General features: G+C 52.9%; 1 protein-coding gene across 4 annotated transcripts in view; it reads right to left on the bottom strand.

The window, feature by feature from the left end:
• The window catches only part of SMAD3 (SMAD family member 3), a gene marked incomplete at both ends in the record, with an annotated part of 110,092 nt that overhangs the window by 10,971 nt on the left and 78,705 nt on the right, over positions 1–20,416 (bottom strand). For 3 of the 4 annotated variants that reach the window (XM_080692267.1, XM_080692268.1, XM_080692270.1), the window contains 4 exons: positions 4,895–4,945; positions 7,984–8,058; positions 9,300–9,431; positions 9,541–9,734. In XM_080692267.1, coding sequence (XP_080548393.1) covers positions 4,895–4,945; positions 7,984–8,058; positions 9,300–9,431; positions 9,541–9,734 — 452 coding nt within the window. The remainder of the gene's footprint in view (positions 1–4,894; positions 4,946–7,983; positions 8,059–9,299; positions 9,432–9,540; positions 9,735–20,416) is intronic. The other variant, XM_080692269.1, reaches the window with a different exon arrangement.

The raw sequence follows: 20,416 nt of genomic DNA, 5'->3' as shown, positions 1-20,416 counted from the left end.
TTGAAAGCAGGGAACAGCTTACTCACGGGCAGGACCCTGCCCGTTACCTTTTCCTCTTTCCCCACCCGCCTCCCCTTCCCTCTGTCTGCCCCCCTGCTGAGGAAACTCCAGCTGACTCACCCAGCACAGTGCTTGATAACAGCAGCAGCATCGCTCATGTCCCCCCCAGTGCACAACAGGTCCCGGGGCCCCAGAGCAAGCGAGTGGCCCGGCTGGGCCTCTGCCAGGCCAGGGCTCCTGCCCAACACACCAGCTCACAGCCCCTTAACCAGAGTTGGCTGGATTTTGGCAGAACTCACCCCTCCCCAGACCTGAACCGCAGGACTATAAGTGTGAAGAAACTAAGAAAAAAACCCAGCTGCCCTGCTCCTTATTCCTTTTTGCATAACCACCTCATATAATTCCTCATGAATTCGAGGCCTCTGCTGACCTGTCATCTTGCACTTCTGCAGAACCCACTGGCTGGTAGATTGTCCTTTGTCCTTCTTGTCCTTGGGGCCTGTCTCCCCCTCAGCTTCTGGGGCCTGTCCTCCACCTGACCTCACCCTCCACCCCAGGGCCCTTCACACCTGCCTCTGCCTCTGCCTCGCCTTCCTTCTGTGGCAGGGAGTCCCTCTGCACTGACCTAGTCTGCACTAGGTATCAGCTGACCCTTTGCCCATGTTTCCAAAGTGGACCTCTGGGATGGCGAGGGGGGGCGAGGGGTGGTCAGTGCGTGGAAGCAGTGCCGGCACCGGCCTCCTTTCTTGGGCTCTCCAGAGGCCTTGCCCGACCATCACCCGGCTCTACCAGGAGGGAGTCAGGCCAGACTTCCCAAGCATTCAGTCACAAACCCGCTTCTCCTGGACCCCAGGGCAGAAAGGCTGTCATGTGTTGGGGTTTCTGGCTCTATACCTTTGGGCCGGCCAACTCCCCAACTTTCCGGCTGCTTCTTACGCAGGTAAGAACACAGCCCCTTGCCACCATCTTCAGCCCAGACCCGTCCACCTCCCACCTTGGTGAGAGGCTGCGCCACTGTCCCAGGTCACACTGGCCAGCAAATCCCGTGCACCCGGGCCCAGCCCTGCTGCGTGTCCCTGGACATTGCTCAACGCAGCCTCACACTCTGCAGCTGCCTGGGCGAGTTTGCTCTCACCTTAGTCCACCCCCCCCACACCCAGGATGTATGTTCTGCGCAGTGGTCAGATTAGGCACTCCGAATCTGTCATCGGGCAGACCCCCTCACTACTCAAAAGCCCCCGACAGCTTTATTCCATAGGCAAAAGGCGTAAAGTGGCATCTCGGGATCTTTTCTCAGCCACACCAGCCATCTCCGTCTCATCTTACCCCTGGTCCTTCCCAATGCCATGAAGCACAGCGCCAGTGGTCCTCGGGGCTCGTCTGAATGTCCCCGCCTCTCCACTGCCCCTCACGGCCACCCGTCCTTCAAGCCCACCCACGTTCCCTCTGCACTTGCTGCCCAGTCACCTGGCGCCTCGGGAGGACATGGACGCCCAGCCACCCAGCAGGTTGTGGATGCCTAGGTGTCCTCCCGGCTTCGACCCTGGCATCAGGACATGGCAGGAACTCAGCAAGTGCCACCCAGCACACAGGTCCCCCCTGGACGGCCCTCAGCTCTTCCTATGAGACCACAGAGTACTTTCACCTGCGCCTACTGCTTGTTTTATAATTAGGATCCCATGTGACTGATCCCACAGGCCCCTGTCATTGCTGATCAGGTCTGGCTTCCTCCTCTAGTCAGCCCTCCTGGATGGGAGCGTGGTGACCAGGTGGAATGTTCCCAGGGAAGGAGAAGGACCAGCAATGGGGTCCCACCCAGGGGTCCCACCCTGCTACCTGCCCCATCTGAAAAGAAATAGATGCCCCTGCGGAGCCTCGGCTTCTGTATGGGGCAGATGGGGACAGTGGTCTCAATGGCCCAGCAGGGCATGTCCTGTTGCGATCCAGGAGGCTCCAGTTCAAAGCCAGCTTCTCCATTTACAGCTGTGTGACTGGGCATGATGAGTCCTCAGTCTATTCCTTGGTTTTCTAACCTGTAAAGTGAAAATACTTCCCACTTACACAGTTTTGCAGATTAATAGTCACAGGGCCTCTGAATCACAGCAAACTACGTTCTCAGGAAACATCCACCATCAGCACTCATCCTGCCAGCCATCTTGCCAGGAGCCTGAGGTGTGGCGTGGTGAGGGGGCCAGGAAGCCGGGCCTGCCTGAGTCCTGATCCTGACATGCTGGCTGACTCGTCCTGATTCAGCCCTTCCCGGCAGAGGTGGAACTAGGCCAGAGCAGGTGGTGACCCCCTCCCCTGGCCAGGCTAAGGGGGACCCGCCTTGGTCAGAAATGGCCTCAGAAGCCGGGCGTGGTGGCACACGCTTGTAATCCCAGAGCTTGGGAGGCAAAGACAGGAGGATCACGCAGGTTCAAAGTCAGCCTCGCTGGCTTAAGAGACCCTGTGACGTGTAGCCTGCAGGTAGAACAATTCCATCCCCAGTGCCACCAAAAAAAAAAAAAAAAAAAAAAAGAAAGAAAGAAAGAAAGAAAGAAAGAAAGAAAGAAAGAAAGAAAAAAGAAAAGAAATGGCCTCAGAATGATCCACTCTCAGAAAAGCCACTGGAGAGGCTGGGTGTGGGGGTGCACATGTCTAATCCCAGTACTTGAGAGGCTTAGACAGGAGGATCACAGGTTCAGAGCCAGCTTCAGAAACTTAGCAAGGCCCTCAGCAACTTAGTGAGACCCTGTTTTAAAATAAAAAATAAAATAGGGCTGGGGGCATGGCTTAGAGGTAGAATGCCCCTGAGTTCAATCCCTGGTACCAAAAAAAAAAAAAAAAAAGCCACTGGGAAAAGGGGCATCAGGGAGGAAGAGCTTGCACCTTGGGTCTAAGCTCCAAGCACCCATCATCCCAGACCCCAAGCTCTGGAGACTGAGTTCTCATCACCCACCACCCACAACCTAGAATAGCCTGCAACCCAGGCACCGAGTTAGGCAGTAACCACCTGTGAGCTGGCCCATGACCTCTACCGTTCCAGCCTGCCCCGAAGTCTGTTGACTAAATGTGCTGCCTGGGCCACAGTAGGGTAAAAAGGCTCAGAAAGCAAGTCAGCCCATCCCAAAGTGAAAAGCCAGTGTCACGCTCACAATCCCAGCCTTTAATTTCCCAAGTGTTCCCAGGGTCTGTGGCCTTCAGAGTTTGTTTTTAGGAACTCAGGCCTTCGGTATCAGGACCGTGGCCTTCCCTCTGCAAAGCGCTGCGCTCAGTGAGATTACAAAGATGCTCACGTAGAAGCCCCAAAGGCACACTTCAGGACTCCTGCGGAAGCCCGTCCTAAAGAGTTTTCAAGCACCTCCAGTATCCCAAAGGATGGGTTCTCTGATGCCCTCAGCCAAGGTCTGAAAGCAAAGGGACACAGAGGCAGCCCAGTCCTCTGGTTCACCATGCTGGGGCCCAAATATGCCTTTACTGAGCCATACACTGATTTCCAGCAATAAATCCCCAAACAAAACCACCGAACTCACATTTCCTAACACTACCAGACAAGGAGGGCAAAAATTCCCCTCAATAAAAACAGCACAGACATTTCACATTGTTTCACGCCAAAGCCACAAGGACCCCACAAAGCCTGTCCCACGCCAGAGAACTGAAGGACACTCCCAGGCGGGCAGAGTGACCCCCAGAAACACTGACCCAGGGGCCCAACAACCGAGGGGTGCCATGGAAACGGGGGGGGGGGGGAGCAGCTGCTCCAAACATCACGAGATAACACAAAGTGAGGAGCTAGGTGTCCAAGCATGGAAACGTGTTTACAAGTAACGGAGGCCTGGCGCCGCGGCACCTGCCCGTGATCCCCGTACTTTGAGGGCCAAGATAGGGGGATTGCAAGTGTGAGGCCGGTGCCTGGAACCTGAGCCACAAGCTGTTTCACAATTAAAAAATAATAATAAAATAGGACGGAGGTTGTGGTTCAGCAGTAGAACACCCTTGGGTTCCCATCCCCAATACCCCCCCCCCCACACACACACACACGCAGCCCAAAAACAAATACAGAGAGAAAGAGAGAAAGATATATATATATATATATATATATATATATATATATATATATATATATATATATATATATATATATATATATGCCGGGCATGTGGTGGTGCACACTTGTAATCCCAGCACATTCGGGAGGCTGAGACAGGAGGATCATGGTTCTCAGACAGCCTCAGCTACTTAGTGAGGCCCTCTGCAACTCAGTGAAACCCGGTTTCAAAATAAAGACTAAAAAATAGGGCTGCAGTGTAGCTCAGAGGCAGAATGCCCCCTGGGTTCCATCCCCAGTACCGCAAAAAAAAAAAAAAAAAAAAAAAAAAGATAAGAATGGGAAAAGCAGACACACACAACAAAGATCCCAATGCCAAGGCACAAATATATATGCTAGATACACAAAGATCAGAAAGATCAGGAAAAAGATAGTTGTGTCAGGCGGTAGGATGATGGGTATACTGGACTGCTCCCCATTCCTTCTATATTGCTGTTTTGAGAAAAATTAAATTGTTTTAAGGTAAAACACTGAGCTGAAATCCAAATCAAAGTATCTGAAACACACTTGTGTGCCCAGCTCGTGTGCCCAGCTCATCATGGCCATCTCCTGGGCCTTGGGCTCGGGACCTTCATTCACTCACGTCTGGCCACAGTCTGGCCGAAACAGAAACCCGGCACACGGCTGCCTTTCCTGCCGCCTCTGTTCTCAGGTTTCCCCGTTCTGGGGTGACCCCAGAGTCACCGTAACCAGAAGCCTGATGGGCCATGCTGGGCTGATGGTGGGGGTGGGGAGCCTCACCATTAGTGCCCCCAACCAGAATTGAGGCTAGGAGGGGCTCCCGCTTGGAACAGGGCTACTTACCCAAGTTATTGTGTGCCGGGGACATAGGATTCGGGGACAGGTTTGGAGAACCTGCAAAGTAAGACATAGATTGCCATGAGATATCATGAAAGATCCTTGTGGGGGAGCCTGCACTGAGCCCCCAGGTCCTGGGATGAGGCCTACCCTCACACCCGCCCCTCCTCCCCTCCCTGGGTCTGTTTCTCCATCTGTGGAAGCAATGGATTTAGTGGCAACCTCAGAGGCCTCTTCCACGCCTGATGGTTTTAGGCTCCTAACCACAGGCTGCTGCACCCCATCTTGCTAACTATGCCCAGCAACTATGCCCTGCTGCTGGTGCCCCATGGCTGGAGCCCCCACGGGTGGCCGCTGCCCCGCTCCCAGTACTCAACCCAGTAAGGCCACAGCATGGAAACACCAGTCATAGGAAACTTGCAGGTCTGCCTCAGATCCCTCTCCTGGCAACCAGACCCACAACCCGCACAGGACAGGAGGGGGCACGTGGAGAAAAGCCCAGTTCTACCTAGTTCTTACTCTGTCATCTTTGCTCCATCCCTTAACCCCCAGGAAAAAAGGTGGAAAAACACAGCACTAGCCTTCAAAGAAAGCTAGCCGCTGTCCAGCCACGGAGCACCTCCCGCATACGCCCCTTTGTCCCCGTGCAGTTGAGGCCGCAGGTGGGTCACTTATGCACCAAGAGCCCTGGCGGGTAGGTTTCCACTCCCTGACACCTGCCGCTCCTGGAAGCTGGGCCCTGCACCTGGCCAGAGCAGAGGTGCTGCCTTGAGCTGCCACTGGGGGTCTTTTATTCCAATCCGTAACCTCCTTAGGGGCAAGATATGAGCCATTGGTTTCTTCTTCCCAGAAGCACCTAATCCAAAGTGAATGCGGGCCAGCCGCGGGAAGAACAGGGTTTCAGTCAGTTGTGGGGTTAGACACATGTGACTTTGGCAAAGTCCTTGAATTTCATTTATTTATTTACTTAGTATTAGAAATAAAACCCAGGAGCATTTTACCTCTGAACTATACCTCCAGCCCTGCTTTGCTTTTTTTTTTTTTTTAAATCTTGCTACATTGCCGAGGCTGGCCTCGAACCTGCGATCCTCCATCACAGACTCCCAATTCTGGGATTACAGGTGTGCGCCACCATGCCTGGCTTCCCTGAAACTTTTTGGGCCTTCATCTTCCCCTGGGTATAAAAAGGCTTATGCCATGGCCGGCACACAGTAGGTGCTTCATCAACACTTGTTTCCAGTTTTGCGGTGGCAGGAATCCTGGGGACCTAGGAAGGCTCTGGGACCCCCTCACTGCTCTCAAGGGCCCGTGAAGGGAAACACAGGCATGAGCCAAGTGACCCTCTGGCCTGGGACGCGCCCACACCGGAGCCGGCGGGAAGCCAAGCCCACGAGCGACTGAGCTGGGATCCGGGAGGGCAATGAAGAACAGGATAATAAACAGGAGACCTTCACCCACCCCGGCGTGAGCTCACAACAGAGAGCAGAAGAGAGAAGAAAGGAGAGGGGAAGAGAGAGAAAGAAGGGACCGGAGGTGAAGACGTGGTGTGTTTATCCTGGAAATCACTACGGAGAGCAGCAAGGGGGAGAGGGCACAGGGGAACGGGCCACAAGGAATCTAGCAGCTGGAGAGATGCTGCTCCGCTGGCCCTGCACCCACGACAGCATTAATGGCTGCAAGCCTGCCGTGGTCACTTGGCATCACGCGCAGGAAGGTCCTCGATGTGTTCCAGCTGGGTCTGTGCTGCCGGGACCCACTCGGGTGGGCGCAATTTGGGGGTAGCACTTGACCTGAAAGTGCCGGATCTCAGCGATTACGTTAACAGCGGGCACACCAGCCCCTTCAGGAACGGGGAACCTCTCTCAGGAATGCCCGGGGCAGGAGGCTCCTCCGTGTCTAGCTGCTCGGCTCGGTGTGTATGAGGCAGGCCGCCTCACCAGGGCGGAACATCTGTGCGGCCCCTCCTCCTCTCCAGCCACACACAGCGCAGCCCATATCCTATGTGGCAGCTGGGGTTCTGTTCAAGAAGCTGTTGGCTTGGAGCCAATCTGGTTCCCTAACAAATGACGTGGGAAACATCTGGAGATGTGGTGGGGGCACGAGGCCGGGTCCCTCTTGGTAGGCGCATGCCGATCACATGTGGCCGCCATACATCAGTGACTGCTTCTGGGGCCTCTGCTGGCCACTGGGAAAGGTCTTTTCTCCCCTCAGATTCCCTGCTTCTCCCCTGAACTTCAGGTACTGAGCGCGGCTTCCCCACTGCCAGCCACGGCTCACTGGGGCTCAGCAGTAGCCCAAAAGACCATGTGTTCTGCCCGGCCAGAAGGTCTGAAGGGCGTGTCCCGGCCACACTGAGTAACCTGGGCTGGCTGGACATCCCTGGACTCCAGGCACACCAGGTTCTCACTGTCCTCAGAATGCACCACAGTCTCCTGCCCAGGCCCCCACGGCTCTGCCAGGCACATTCGTGTATGGCTCAGCTACCACCTGCTAAGGCAATTCAAGAAAAGTCAAAAGCCGGGCGTGGTGGTGCACATTTGTAATCCCAGTACTTGGGAGGCTGAGACAGGAGGAGCGCAGTTCGCAACCAGCCTCAGCTACTTAGTGAGGCCCTTTGCAACTCAGTGAGACCCTGTTTAAAAATAAAGACTAAAACATATGGCTGGGGGGTGTCACTTGGTGATAAAATGCCCCTGGGTTCCATCCCCAGTACCACAAAAAACAAGAAAGAAAGGAAGAAACAGAGAGAGAGAGAGAGAGAGAGAGAGAGAGAGAGAGAGAGGTGTTCCATCACCAGTAAAAAAAACAAGAAAGAAAGGAAGAAACAGAGAGAGGGAGGGAGGGAGGGAGGGAGGGAGGGAGGGAAGAAAAAAAAGAGTCTACTTTGCAAGGAATGGCTCCTCCTCTAACTGGGGTATGTGGCCCTAATGTGTGCCCCTGCTGGCATCCCCTGTCAGGGCACACGTGAGACAGCACAGTCGTGCCCATAATCTGTGAGCCCACACCTGGCACACAGTGGTTGTTCTATCAACTCTGGATCAAGCAAGAAAGGAGGGGGGGAGGGGAAGGACAGTGGACAGGCAGGCCAGACCCACCTGCGTCCATGCTGTGGTTCATCTGGTGGTCGCTGGTCTCTCCATCTTCACTCAGGTAGCCTGGGGGCGGGGTCTCTGGGAATCAGAAGGCAGAGGGTCCATTAAAGGGTCTGCCTGGCTCAGCCCAGGGACACCCTTTGCAAACACACTGCATCACCGGTCCACATGGCTACCTACCAGGATGGGGAGCTGGACCTTGGAGTGAGGGGGGCTCCAGCCTCCGACTCACCCTGCCAGCCCACCTCCTGCGGCCCCTCACCCAGGTTGCCGTGCAGACCCAGGTGCCCAGTCTGAAATGCCCGGCTCTAGAACTGCTGCAAAGTAACTTCTCCCTGCCCTTCAAGGTCAGGTGAACCCCACGCCCTCGGGGGACTCCTGGCCTATCTTAGCCTCACAGTCTCTGCCCTCGGCAGCCTGGAGCCCACCCGTGGTCCCCGGCTCTTCTGCCCAGATCTGCTGTCCTGCTGTTGTCTCTGGGGATATGGCTTAGCGCCCCAGGGAGGTTGCAGTTCTGTAACGGCTGCGTGATGTGACTCTCCACACACCCTGAACCCTGCTACTAAGTCAGGGAGCAGATGACTTACCCCCTGAGACCAGCGCTACCTGTGAGAATCTGCACGGGTGGACAGAGGGTCCCTCCGTCATGCTCTGACACAAGGCTGCAGGCCACAGCCAGCCTCGGCCCGTGAACTATGCCAGAGCCAGAGCGAAAGCGAGCCATGTCCAAATTAGAACGCTCTAAAAGGAACACAGCTGGATTACTGCCCTGGCAGGCAGAAGTCACTGTGACTGGCCCAAGTGCGGCCCAGCTCTGCTCCCAGGGCCTCCAGGAGTCTGGGTGATTCACACTTTATTTGCATATAAATGAGGGGCTTCTACACACATTTGCAATCTCCCTCAATGGTGCCCATTTCTCCCTGCAAGTCAAAACCTGAAGTTTCCCACCCCAGCAGTGACCCCCTCCTGGGTCTGAAGCTACTCACTGGGGCCACGGGCTCACCCACAGCTGGTGCCCTGGCATGTCCATCCCATCCTTGGGGATCCTGCCCCAGCGCCTAGCGCCTGCCTCTGCCTGCGGGCCTGCGCAAGGGCGGCAGAGAAACACAGCGCTGCTATTTCCGCTTCCAAAATAAATGACTGCACTGAGGCCGGGCGGAAGGGTCACACCGCCCCTCCGTGCCAAGAAAAGCATCATTAGTGAGCGGGGAGCTGAGGCCAGGTTCTCTCCCAGCAGGGACGCGCGTCTGAGTCAGGGGCTCAGAAAGGGGGACTGAGAGCGGGTGGGGACCACCCTGGCGCCCCGCCCCATGAGGTACCTGGAATATTGCTCTGGGGCTCGATGCCAGCGGGGAAGTTGGTGTTTTCGGGGATGGAATGGCTGTAGTCGTCCAGCGGGGGGAACTCGGCCGGGATCTCTGTGTGCCGTGGCACCAACACGGGAGGTAGAACTGTCCAGGAGATGACACAAGCAGCTCAGCACCGAGGCCAGGCCCACACCAAAGCCCCGCGCCCAAAGGTGCACCACAGGCCCTCCCTGGGGAAGCCACAGCGGCATACCTGGCGTCTCTACTCTCTGATAGTGGTAGGGGTTCACGCAGACCTCATCCTTCTTCATGTTGAAGGCGAACTCACACAGCTCCATGGCCCGCAGCTCATGGTGGCTGTGCAGGTCGGGCCATCGCCACAGGCGGCAGTAGATGACGTGGGGTAGCCCCTTCCGATGGGACACCTGCAGCCGGCCATCCAGGGACCTGCCAACACGGGAGGGGCGAAGAGAGAGAGCCAAGTGGCTTAGGCTGGTCTTCTCCAAAGTCCAGCCCCTACAGCTCCCTTGCTTCTGGCGGACACTCGGCTAGCCCGCCTGGCTCAGAGCAGATACCCAGGAGATCCAGCAGCACTGTTGGTGCTGGCGGGGAGCCCAGAAGAAGCGAGCAGGCCCACCAAGGGCCGAGCCTCCCACAGCGGGCACGGTGGCCCACACCCCCACAGACCCGGCCAGATCTCAGAAGAGTGCTCCACCAGAGGGGTGCACCAGAATCCTGCTCCAGAATGTGCAGGCAGCGCGACCGGGGGCATCAGTGAGGACTGGGCACCAGACAGGCTGGGTGGTGGGCAGAGCTGCCACCATAGGGCCCCGAAGGCAACAGCAAGGGTTTCGCCTTTGGCAAAGGCGGTTAAGTAGCCTCTGGGATGTTTAAGAATTGTGTGCGGGGGGGGGGGAAGGAGGAGGAGGAGGAAGAGGAGGAGGAGGAGGAGGAGGAGGAGGAGGAGGAGGAGGAGGAGGAAGAAAAAGAGGAGGAGGAAGAAGAGAGAGAGGGAGGGAGGCAGGCAGGCACCCTGTAATAATTTTAATCAACAGGTGTGGGGAAGATAGAGTAGAAGAGAGGGGGTATTTGTGAATTAAGAGATACCCTACTAAGCCAGGTGTGGTGGTACCTGGCCATAATTCCAGTACTTGGAAGGTTGAGATAGGAGGATCATGGGTTCGAGGCCAGTCTCAGCAACTAAAGGCAAGACCTTCAGTAACTGAGGTGAGACTGTATTTTAAAAATAAAGTAAAATTAGCCAGGCGTGGTGGCGCACGCTTGTAATCCCCGCACTTGAGAGGCGGAGACAGGAGGATCGCGCAGGTTCAAAGCCAGCCGTGCTGGCTTAGGAGACCCTGTTTCTGAATAAAAATATAAAATAGGTCTGGGAGTGTAGCCTGGAGGTAGAAGGGCTTCCAGGAACCCCAGTACCATTAAATAAATAAATAAATAAATAAATAAATAAATAAATAAAATAAAAATGGTTAGGGATGTAGCTCAGAGGTAGTATGCCCCTGGGTTCAATCCCCAGTACCAAAAGGAAAAAAGTAGGTACCCTACTAAGAAGCAGTGCTGCCCCTTCCACAGGAAGGCCCATCACGGAGCCTCACTAGTCAGGGGCACACGTTTTCTAACAGTTGGACGGGCTGGCAGGGGACATTATAAGCTGCCCCTGTGTGCCCCTTAGGACCAACGATGCCCACCAGTCCGACTCAATGGACACTCTGTGAGGGACAGGCCGGCCAGATGTAACCATAAGCACCGACCAGAGAGACGCAGGGATCCGAGCCATCCGTGTCTACGCTACTGGCCTGGGAATGGTGAGGAACAGACAAAGGTCAGCCCTGGGCTCCGTCACAGGGACAGACTGGGAGCTGCTGACTAAAGGCAGCTGGAAGGATGTAATTACCTCCCTCCCATGGGGCCCCGGACCAAGGAACCCCGACAGCTGAAAACAGTAATTACCAAGCAGAACAAGAGAGGACAGCCTGGGACTTGTCCCTGAGGTACCAAAGGAAGACTGCCAGATGTGGAGTCATGAGACTCGGGGCCCCCAAGTGACTCGGCTTGCCTCGCTGCAATCCTGGGTGAGGCACCAGGTCTCCAGGACCCTCAGTCGCCTCCGCTGTTCAGAGGGGACAATTCTCCCCTTCCTCTGCCTTCACAAAGCTCGCTACCCATTTGCAAGTACTTTGCAAGGCACCAATCAACGGGCACAACTATCCCCAGCATCCAGGGCATCTCCCAGCTGGCCCTGCACAGGGAGCTGTGAGGCTGAGCGAGAGAAAGGGAGAGCAGGAAGTGGCGAGGGGGACGGAGAGCTCTTTAGCCATTCTCCCTCTCTTGCAAAGCCACCGAATGCCCACAGATTAGGGAAGTGGCCACATTTGCTCTTTAGGGTTTGACGAAAGAAGCAACAAAGGGTCAGATGAAAGCTTTAGTGGCCTGTGTGGGGAGAAACCCTGGGGAAGGCTCAGGCCAGCAGCAGGGTTGGAGGGGAGGATCTCTTGCTTTAAAAATGGTCATTATGCCAGGCATGGTTGTGCACATTTGTAATCCCAGCACTGGGGAGGCTGAGACAGGAGGATCACAATTTGCAGCCAGCCTCAGCTACTTAGTGAGGCCCTTTGCAGCTCAGTGAGACACTGTTTCAAAATAAAGAATAAAAAATAGGGCTGGGGGTATAGCTCTCAGGGTAGAATGCCCCTGGGTTCCATCCCCAGTACTGCAATATATGTATATAGTAATTATGTGTGAATTATTTTATTTATTTATTGTAGGTTTGGAGATGGAACCCAGAGGCATTTGACCTCCGAGCTATACCCCCTGCTCTATTTTTTATTCTTTATTTTAAAACAGGCTTTCACTAAGTTGTGGAGGGCCTCACTAAGTAGCTGAGGCTGTCCGCGAACCACGATCCTCCTGTCTCAGCCTCCTGCATGCTGGGATTACAAGCGTGTGCCACCACACCCAGCTGAATTATTTTAATAATAATTTTTTTGTGGTACTAGGCATAAAACCCAAGAGTGTTCTAGCTCTGAGCTACACACTCAGCCTTTTTATTTTGAAACAGTCTTGCTAAGTTGGTGAGGGTCTAAATTGCTGAGGCTGGCCTTGAACCCCAGGCCCTCCTGTCTCAGCCTTCCAAGTACTGGGATCATATGTGGGCACCATTACACCTGGCTGATAACAACGTACTCTTTTAACAGCAAAGGAGCTACAGTCATCCAAGCATAAAGACTGATGAGTAATCAAGGGAACCTAATAAAGTCCATGAATAGTCAAGCGGACAAGTGACTCCCAGCAGAGGCCTAAAGACAATTAGTGGAGAAAAGATGAACTTTTGACAAGTAGTGCTAGAAGCTCTGGATATCCATGCGCAAGAAAAGTGAACTTCTACCTATGCCTTGTACAAAAGAAAGAAAGAAAGAAAGAAAGAAAGAAAGAAAGAAAGAAAGAAAGAAAGAAAGAAAGAAAGGAAGGAAGGAAGAAAGACTAACTGGAGTGGGCCAGTGTGCGAAACCAAAAACTATAAAACCTCCAGGAGAAAACCTTGGAGAAAATCTATGCCATCTTGGAACAGATAATGATTCCACATACAGAACCAAAAGCACAATTTGTAAAACAGAAAGTTGAAATACTGGACTATAAAATTTAAGCTTAAAGACGCTGCACTGTTAAGAGAATAAAACGGCAGCAGATGAGAAGAAAATATTTTCAAAGGATATATCTGATAAAGAACCTATTTTCAGAATAAAGGACTACGAAAATTCAATACTGAGAGAACAATCCAATTTTAAAATAAGAGGTTAATGATGTAGATGCATGCTATATAAAATGGCATAAAAATGTCAGATACACACGTGGAAAGGTGTTCTCTACCATAAAGTCATTAGAAAAGTACAAAATTAAAACTACAGTGAGATACCACCAAGTATCAGAATACTTAAAATGGTTATTACTATGGTGTGTTATGTGTGTGCGTTTTGTGGTACTGGAGAGTGAACCCAGGGCATTCTACCTCTGAGCCACACACCCCCGCCCAGCCCTTTTTATTTTTGAGAGGAGGTCTCGTTAAAGTGCCGAGGCTGTCCTTGAACGTGTGATCCTCCGTCTCAGCCCCCCAAGTACTGGGATTAAAGTATGTGCTACCATGCCCAGCAACATCATGAATGGATCTAACAATAATTGTGTTGAAAGAAGCCAGACGTGAATCTGCTTATGTTAAATTATAGTTTCATTTAAAGTCAAGTAAAAATGCAAACTGAGGAAGCCTAGCGGTTGTCTTTGCAGGGGCGGGAGTGTGTTGCTCAGAGGGCAGGCTCGCCAAGTGCACCTTTACCCTCGCAGGTGAGGATTACATCTGCTGCCAATTGTAATGGTGGGTTCACAGGTATATACATATGCCAAAATTTATCAAGCTGAAGCTGGGTGTGGTGGCACACATTTGTAATCCCACTACTTAGGAGGCTGAGACAGGAGGATCACAGGTTTGCAGCCAGCCTCAGTACTCAAGCCCTCTGCAACTTAGTGAGACCCTGTTTCGAAGTAAAGAATAAAAAATAGGGCTGGGAGTGTAGCTCAGATAGAATGTCCCTGGGTTCATTTCCCAGTACTGCAAAAAAAAAAATTTTTTTATCAAGTTGTACACTTGAAATATGTAGTTAAAATTATATTACAATATATTTTAGCTGGGCTTAGTGGTGCTTGTAATCCCAGCATTTGGGAGGCTGAAACAGGAGAATGAGGTTCACCGACAGCCTCAGCTACTTAGTGAGGCTCTTTGCAACTCAATGAGACTCTGTTTCAAAATATAGAATAAAAAATAGGGCTAGGGATGTAGCTTGGAGGTAGAATGTCCGTGGGTTCCATCCCCAGTACTGCAAAAAAAAAATTTTTTTTTCTTAATTAAAAATTGGGCTGGAGGAGTAGCTAAGAGGTAGAATGCTCCTAGGTTCAATTCCCAGTAGCACACACACACACAAAATTATATCAGTTTTTTAAAAGGTAAGGGCCTTGGACTTGGAGGCCTCTGAGTTTAAATACTGACTGCACTTGCTATCTATATAAACTTGAGCGCATTAAGAAGCCCCTTCACTGGGCTATTGGAAGGCCTAAGTGGCCGTCATCCAGGAAGCCCTCGGCACCAGGAGGAACACAGCACACAGCCGTCACTGTCACTGCTGCGTAGCGACTGCTGCCTCGCCGCCAGGGCAAAGGGAGGCCTGTCGTGGCTGCAAAAAAGCATGGGTGCCTTCCCTGCTGAGGCGACCCGGGTGCTCAAGGAGGGCATCACCAGGAGGCCTCCTGTCTGCCCAGTGCCTCTGCCTTCACGCAGCTGCTCGGCCCGCTAGCTCACATCAAGCACGTGGCCACTAGTCGGGCTGGCGGGGTTTTCTGAAAGTCATCTGGTCCATGCCCCTGTTTCCGAACTGTACAATTCTCAAATTCAGAACAGGGAGGGTATTGCTTCTGCTTCAGGGACATCTCCTGGCCTGGCATCTGGGCTGCCAAGGGGCCCAGAGTCCTGGTACTGTTCTTTTTTCTCTCTCTCTTGCCCCACTCCAAATGCACACCAGTACTTAGGTGTGGTGGCCCACACCTGTAATCCCAGTACTTGGGAGGCTGAGACAGGAGGATTGCAGGTTCCAGGACAGCCTCGGCAAGTAGTGAGACTCTCATCAACCTAACAAGACCCTGTTTCCAAGTAAATAAAATCAGGCTGGGGTATAGCTCAGAGGTAGAATGCCTCTGGATTCAATCCCAAGTACCACCGCCAAAAAACAAAAAACAAAAAACAAAACAAAACAAAACAAAAAAACACCAGTGCTTACCAAGACAATAATAGTGAACTGGGTATTTCAGCTGCTGGATTGAATATACCCGATGTGTCCAGAACACACCCTCCCAAGCCTTCCTGGGCACCGGGCCCATTGAGTAAATCCAATAAATAAGTCTTAATTCTTAGCTAATGTTACCATAAACATGCTTAGTTGCAGAAAAAGGGCTATTTCTGACCCGCTCTTCTCTCTGAGCCAGCCCTTCCCTGTAGCCCAAGATCAGCAGCTGGAGCAAAGAGGCCGCTCCCAGGAAGTGGCTCGGGCTCCTCCCTGGTCATGACGGAGGAGGTCTCTTACACACCCGGGGCTTCCCCCAAACAGCGTTCTCCAGCAACTCCTTCAAGCTCCTCTGACAGAAGGTTTTAATCTTTAAATATATTCTTCACGGGCCAAACAATTTCCTGCGGCAGGAAATTAGGTTTCCTCCCATTGGCTTCAAGTAGGACCTGTAAAGTGTCCCAAAATGGCAGCGGGAGGGAGCCACAGCCAGGGATGTGGACATGCTGGAGTCCAAAGCTGGTGGCAAAGGAGAAACTGGCCAAGGTGAGAGGGCGGGCCAAAACCACGCCTGTCCTCTACCATGGCCCGGGACACCCGTGGCCACCTGGGGGCCCACGAGGGGCTGAAGGTCCGGCTAGAGCACACAAGGGCCAGAAACACACCGGATGGATCCAGGCGCTGCTGCTGCATACAAAGCGGGCCACCCCCGGTTCGCCTGCCTCACTCAGGAAGAGGGGCTAGCTCCTCCGAGGTCATGGAACTTATGGTGGGGCTGAGGGCGGCGGGATAAACAGTGGATGAACAGCACTTTCCCCGCTGCAGCACCGGCAGGGAATTGACTTCTATTGACTCTGCACCTCCCATAGCAGGGCCCGGTGCCAGTCACTAGGCTAAAGAGGTGGTAAAAAGCACAGGCGCCAAATGCAGGCACATTTCTAATGAAACTTACCAGAGCACACATCTCCCTCAAAACTGAGCTAAGCCGGGCGTGGTGGCGCATGCTTGTAATCCCAGCATTTGGGAGGCTGAGACAAGAGGATAACGGTTTGCAGACAGCCTCAGTTACTACTTAGTGAGGCCCTCTGCAACTCAGTGAGACCCTGTTTCAAAATAAAGAATAAAAAATAGGGCTTTGGGTATAGCTCGGTGGTAGAATGCCCTTGGGTTCCATCCCCAGTACCAAACAAAACAAAACACACACACACACACACACACACACACACACACACCACGGAGCTTTCTAGCCTCTTAAAGAGACAAGCTTTCTTTCTGTCTTGCCCGCTAAATAGTAATTACAATGGTAGAGACTGCAATCACCATGCACCATGCACCAAGCACCAAGCTGGTCACCCCTCTCTGCTGTGCCCTCTGGTCTCTGGCTCTGCCACTCCGTCCCTTGACTTTGGGTTGGGCTGCTGACTTGCATTGCCAATGGAACATGAGCAGACGGGACAGAGGACCACTGTGTGCTTCTCTTTGCCCTCTTGCATCTCGGCCAGCACCGTGGTCTCCCCAGGAAGCTGCTGCCCCATGGCCAGGCCAAGCATGAACACACATGGAGCAGACCCAAGCCAAAGCCGGGGCAAGGAGCCAAGCCCGGGGAGCTGAGAAGCAAGCAGCAGCACAAACAATCACGGTCTGACGCTGCCGAGTTTTGGGTGTGGTTTGTTACACAACACTAGCTGACTAATACACTGACTCCACTGCTAGTCTTCCCAACAAACTTAAGAATCATTATCTTCAGAAGTGGAGCACCCGAGAGCTTAACTGAGCTTTCCAGAGCCCCAGAGTTATGTTAGTGAACTGGCCTGTGTCCCTTGCACAGCCAGCCTCTACACCTCTAAATGGGGCACCCCCATTCCCTGACCTCAACTACACCTACGGGATAAGACTTAACCAGTTCAGAGCCTGGCATAAGGACGCATGTCTGTAATCGGTTCTTGGGCAGCTGAGACAGGAGGATCACAGGTTTAAGGCCAACACTGGCAAGTCTGCAAGATCCTCTTTCTAAATAAAAATTTAAAAAGGGGTGCAGTATAGCTCAGAGGTAGAGCACCCTTAGGTTCACTAAAACTTAACCAGTTGGGGAGAACCTGGTTTTTGTTTATGGAGAACATACCTATCAGCTTTCAGACTCAATTCACATAAACTATAAATTTTTCCCCAAATACTCATCTGCTATCGTTTAAAGTGGCCCAGGCAGCAGGTTAGTAACTCAAAAACCAAACCTCTGGCATCCACTAATCTTGCTTTATTCTGTATCTTTACATTTCCCTCCCAACATCCACTGGTTTCAGCATGAGAAAAGGTTCTTTCCCACCTTGGGTTTGCTGCTGGGTGCCACGAGCCCACACACATCTGCGGCGACACACCCTGGCAAGTGGGCGCATCATACAGGCCCCTCCGCCTCTCACCTCTGACCACAATCGCCTCGCCCACTGTCCTTGGGCTCACTTGCAACACAATCTTTATCCTCCATTGCATGAGTTTTGCACTATATGTAGTTTTTTTTTTCATTGAAATCCCGAGAGGGGGAGAGGGAGGGAGGGAAGGAGGAGGAGGGAGGGAAAAGAAAGCCGGGTGTGGTGGCAAACACGTGTAATGCTGGTGCTTGGGAGGCTGAGACAGGAGGATTCTAGGTTGGAGGGTAGCCTCAGCAACTTTCAAAGTAAAAAACTAAAAAGGGCTGAGGAAACAGCTTGGAGAATGCCCCTCGGTTTAATTCCCAGTACTTAAAAAAAGGAAAAAATAGAAAGAAAATCAGGCTATACATTGAATAGACTATATCCAGGCACTTTCAAAACTGTTAGCTGATGTTTATTTAAACTCCCTCTTTAGCACCAGCCTACTCTTTGTCCTTTGATGTTACACAGAAACCACAGGAATACGTAGTTGCTTGTGGCCAGGCGGGTTCTAGGTAGTTGAGGTTTTGCTCTAACGTGTACCCCAGCGATCACGACCCCCTCCAGGCACGTTCTCAAAGTGTTCTGCATGGTTCTATGGGAATGCCAAGCATATCTTTAATGTTCCTGTTCAGATCAACCCAAAAAGAACTGAAAAAGGGGTTTCACAACCTTCCACATCCCTCACTGTGGAACTTCCATCCAGAACAACCCAATTTCCACCTGACTTATGAGTGGACACTGGCTGGCACTGTGAGCTTTAGCGCCTGCAAGCAGGGAGAACCAGTTAAGTGTCAAATGAAGTCGGGGAGAACCAGTAAGTGTCAAGTGAAGTCACCGCTGCCTCCAGCCCCGCGGCTGGCCCCCTTCACTTCCCGAGCGGTGGGCTCAGGCTCTCCACAAGAGATCAGGCAGATGGGGCACCCTGCGCCGGGCCCCAGGAGTCCATGGAAGCCTCCAGGGCAGACCTGGGAGGAAGAAGCCGGGCAGCCCTGGCCTTGCCTCCAGTGAGGGCTGGACCCCGAGGAGCCTCCTTGGGCATCTGCTTCCCAGGGGCCACAGGCAGCACAGAGCACACGCTCGTTGGAAAAGAAGGCTGACTGGTGGAGACAGCCCAGCGTGGCTGCACACGTCTGCAAAGCACATGGACACCCAGAGCTCTTCACCATGGAGCTGTGATCTGGGCGAGACCCGGGGCTTCCCACCGTCGGCCCCACTGACCCTGGAGGCCAGATCATTCTTTGTTGGAAGTGGGGGCGGCTGCTCTGTGCCCTGAGAATGTTGTGTCCTGCCCCCCCCCCCAGATGCCAGGTGCACCCGCATCCCTAGCCATGACAACTCAACACATCTCAAACACTGCTCGTTGCCCCCTGGAAAATTTGCTGCCCCTTCCCACCTCCAACCTCCGCTAAGGAAAGCTCCCAGTGGGCACTGGTGGGAAAGACGGGAGCGGGCCTGCGGCGGCAGGTCCAACACACCACACACACCAGCTCACTGGACCCGAATGGAGTTGAATGACTTGCCCAAAGTCACCCCGAGCAGCAAGAAGCAGCGCCTGGCCTTAAACCAGGGGACCAGCTCGGAACTCCATGACTGCAAAACAGTATGAACTAGCAGAGGAGCTCCTGGGGCTGATCATCCTCGGCAAACGGGAGGTTAAATCCCGGAGGAGGGGAGGAGCGGTCATTTGAGACCCTTCTATTTAACAGCTTTACTTTTCACAAGCTCCACCCCCTCCAAGCACCGAGTGGACTGGAATTGCTCTTTCTGGGTGTGCTGGCAGGGGGGTGGGCGGGAGCATAGGACATTCAAGTCCCGGAGGATGCCAGAAATACCTGGACTGGTCTCTGCTTAGTTCAAGGAAGGAGAGGTTGCCAGGCTGCACAGACTCTTCTGGAAAGCCATTCTGTTCTGCTGAAACCTCTGCTGCTGGCATTCACTTGGAGCAGAGCTAAGCCTGGATATTTATTTATTTATTTATTTATTTATTTATTTATTTATTTATTGTGGACTGAGACGTTCTACTTCTGAGTTATACCCCAGCATTTTTTTTTTTTTTTTGCAGTACTAGGGATGAAACTCCGGGGGCATTCTACCTCCGAGCTACACCCCCTGTCCTATTTTTTATTCTTTTTATATTTTATTTAATTTTTTGTGGTACTGGGGTTCCTGGAAGCCCTTCTACCTCCGGGCTACACTCCCAGACTCATTTTTACATTTTTATTTTGGAAACAGGGTCTCTAAAGCCAGCGCAGCTGGCCTCAAACCTGCGCGATCCTCCTGTCTCTGACTCCCAAGCACGGGGATTACAAGCGTGCGCCACCACGCCCAGCTATATTCTTTTTATATTTTGAATCAGGATCTTACTGAGTTGAGAAGGGCCTCGCTAAGTAGCCGAGGCTACCCACACACCACGATCCTCCTGCCTCTGCCTCCCGAATGCTGGGATTACAAGTGTGCGCCACCATGCCTGGCCCACCCCTAGCCCTTTTTATTTTTTATTTTGAAACAAGGTCTCATTAAGTTGTCGAGGGCCCAAGTTGCTCAAACCTGTGATCTTCCTGTCGTAGCCTCCCAAATACTGGGTGGTCTATTTTCCAAGAGAGCACTTGTGGGGTGTTCAGGGCACTCACAGCCCTTGGCACCCAATGGGTATAAGGCAAAAGCACCCTTTACCCCTGCTTTTCATACATGCCGCCCCCAAAGCTGACCTCACACAGCACACGAGGCAGAGCAGAGTCCCCAAGCCAGCGCGTTCAGACACCTCTTCTCATCCTGATGCGATGCGGGCCTCGCTCTGCAGCAGAGCTGGGCGCGGGGTCCATACCCGGAGACTCTGCTTCCAAAGCGCTTGGGGGAAATGGATTGATTTGCCAGGTCAACT

Source organism: Muscardinus avellanarius, assembly GCF_963383645.1.
Source record: "Muscardinus avellanarius genome assembly, chromosome: 3".
NCBI lineage: Eukaryota > Metazoa > Chordata > Mammalia > Rodentia > Gliridae > Muscardinus > Muscardinus avellanarius.
This window is presented reverse-complemented; position numbering and strand designations above follow the sequence as displayed.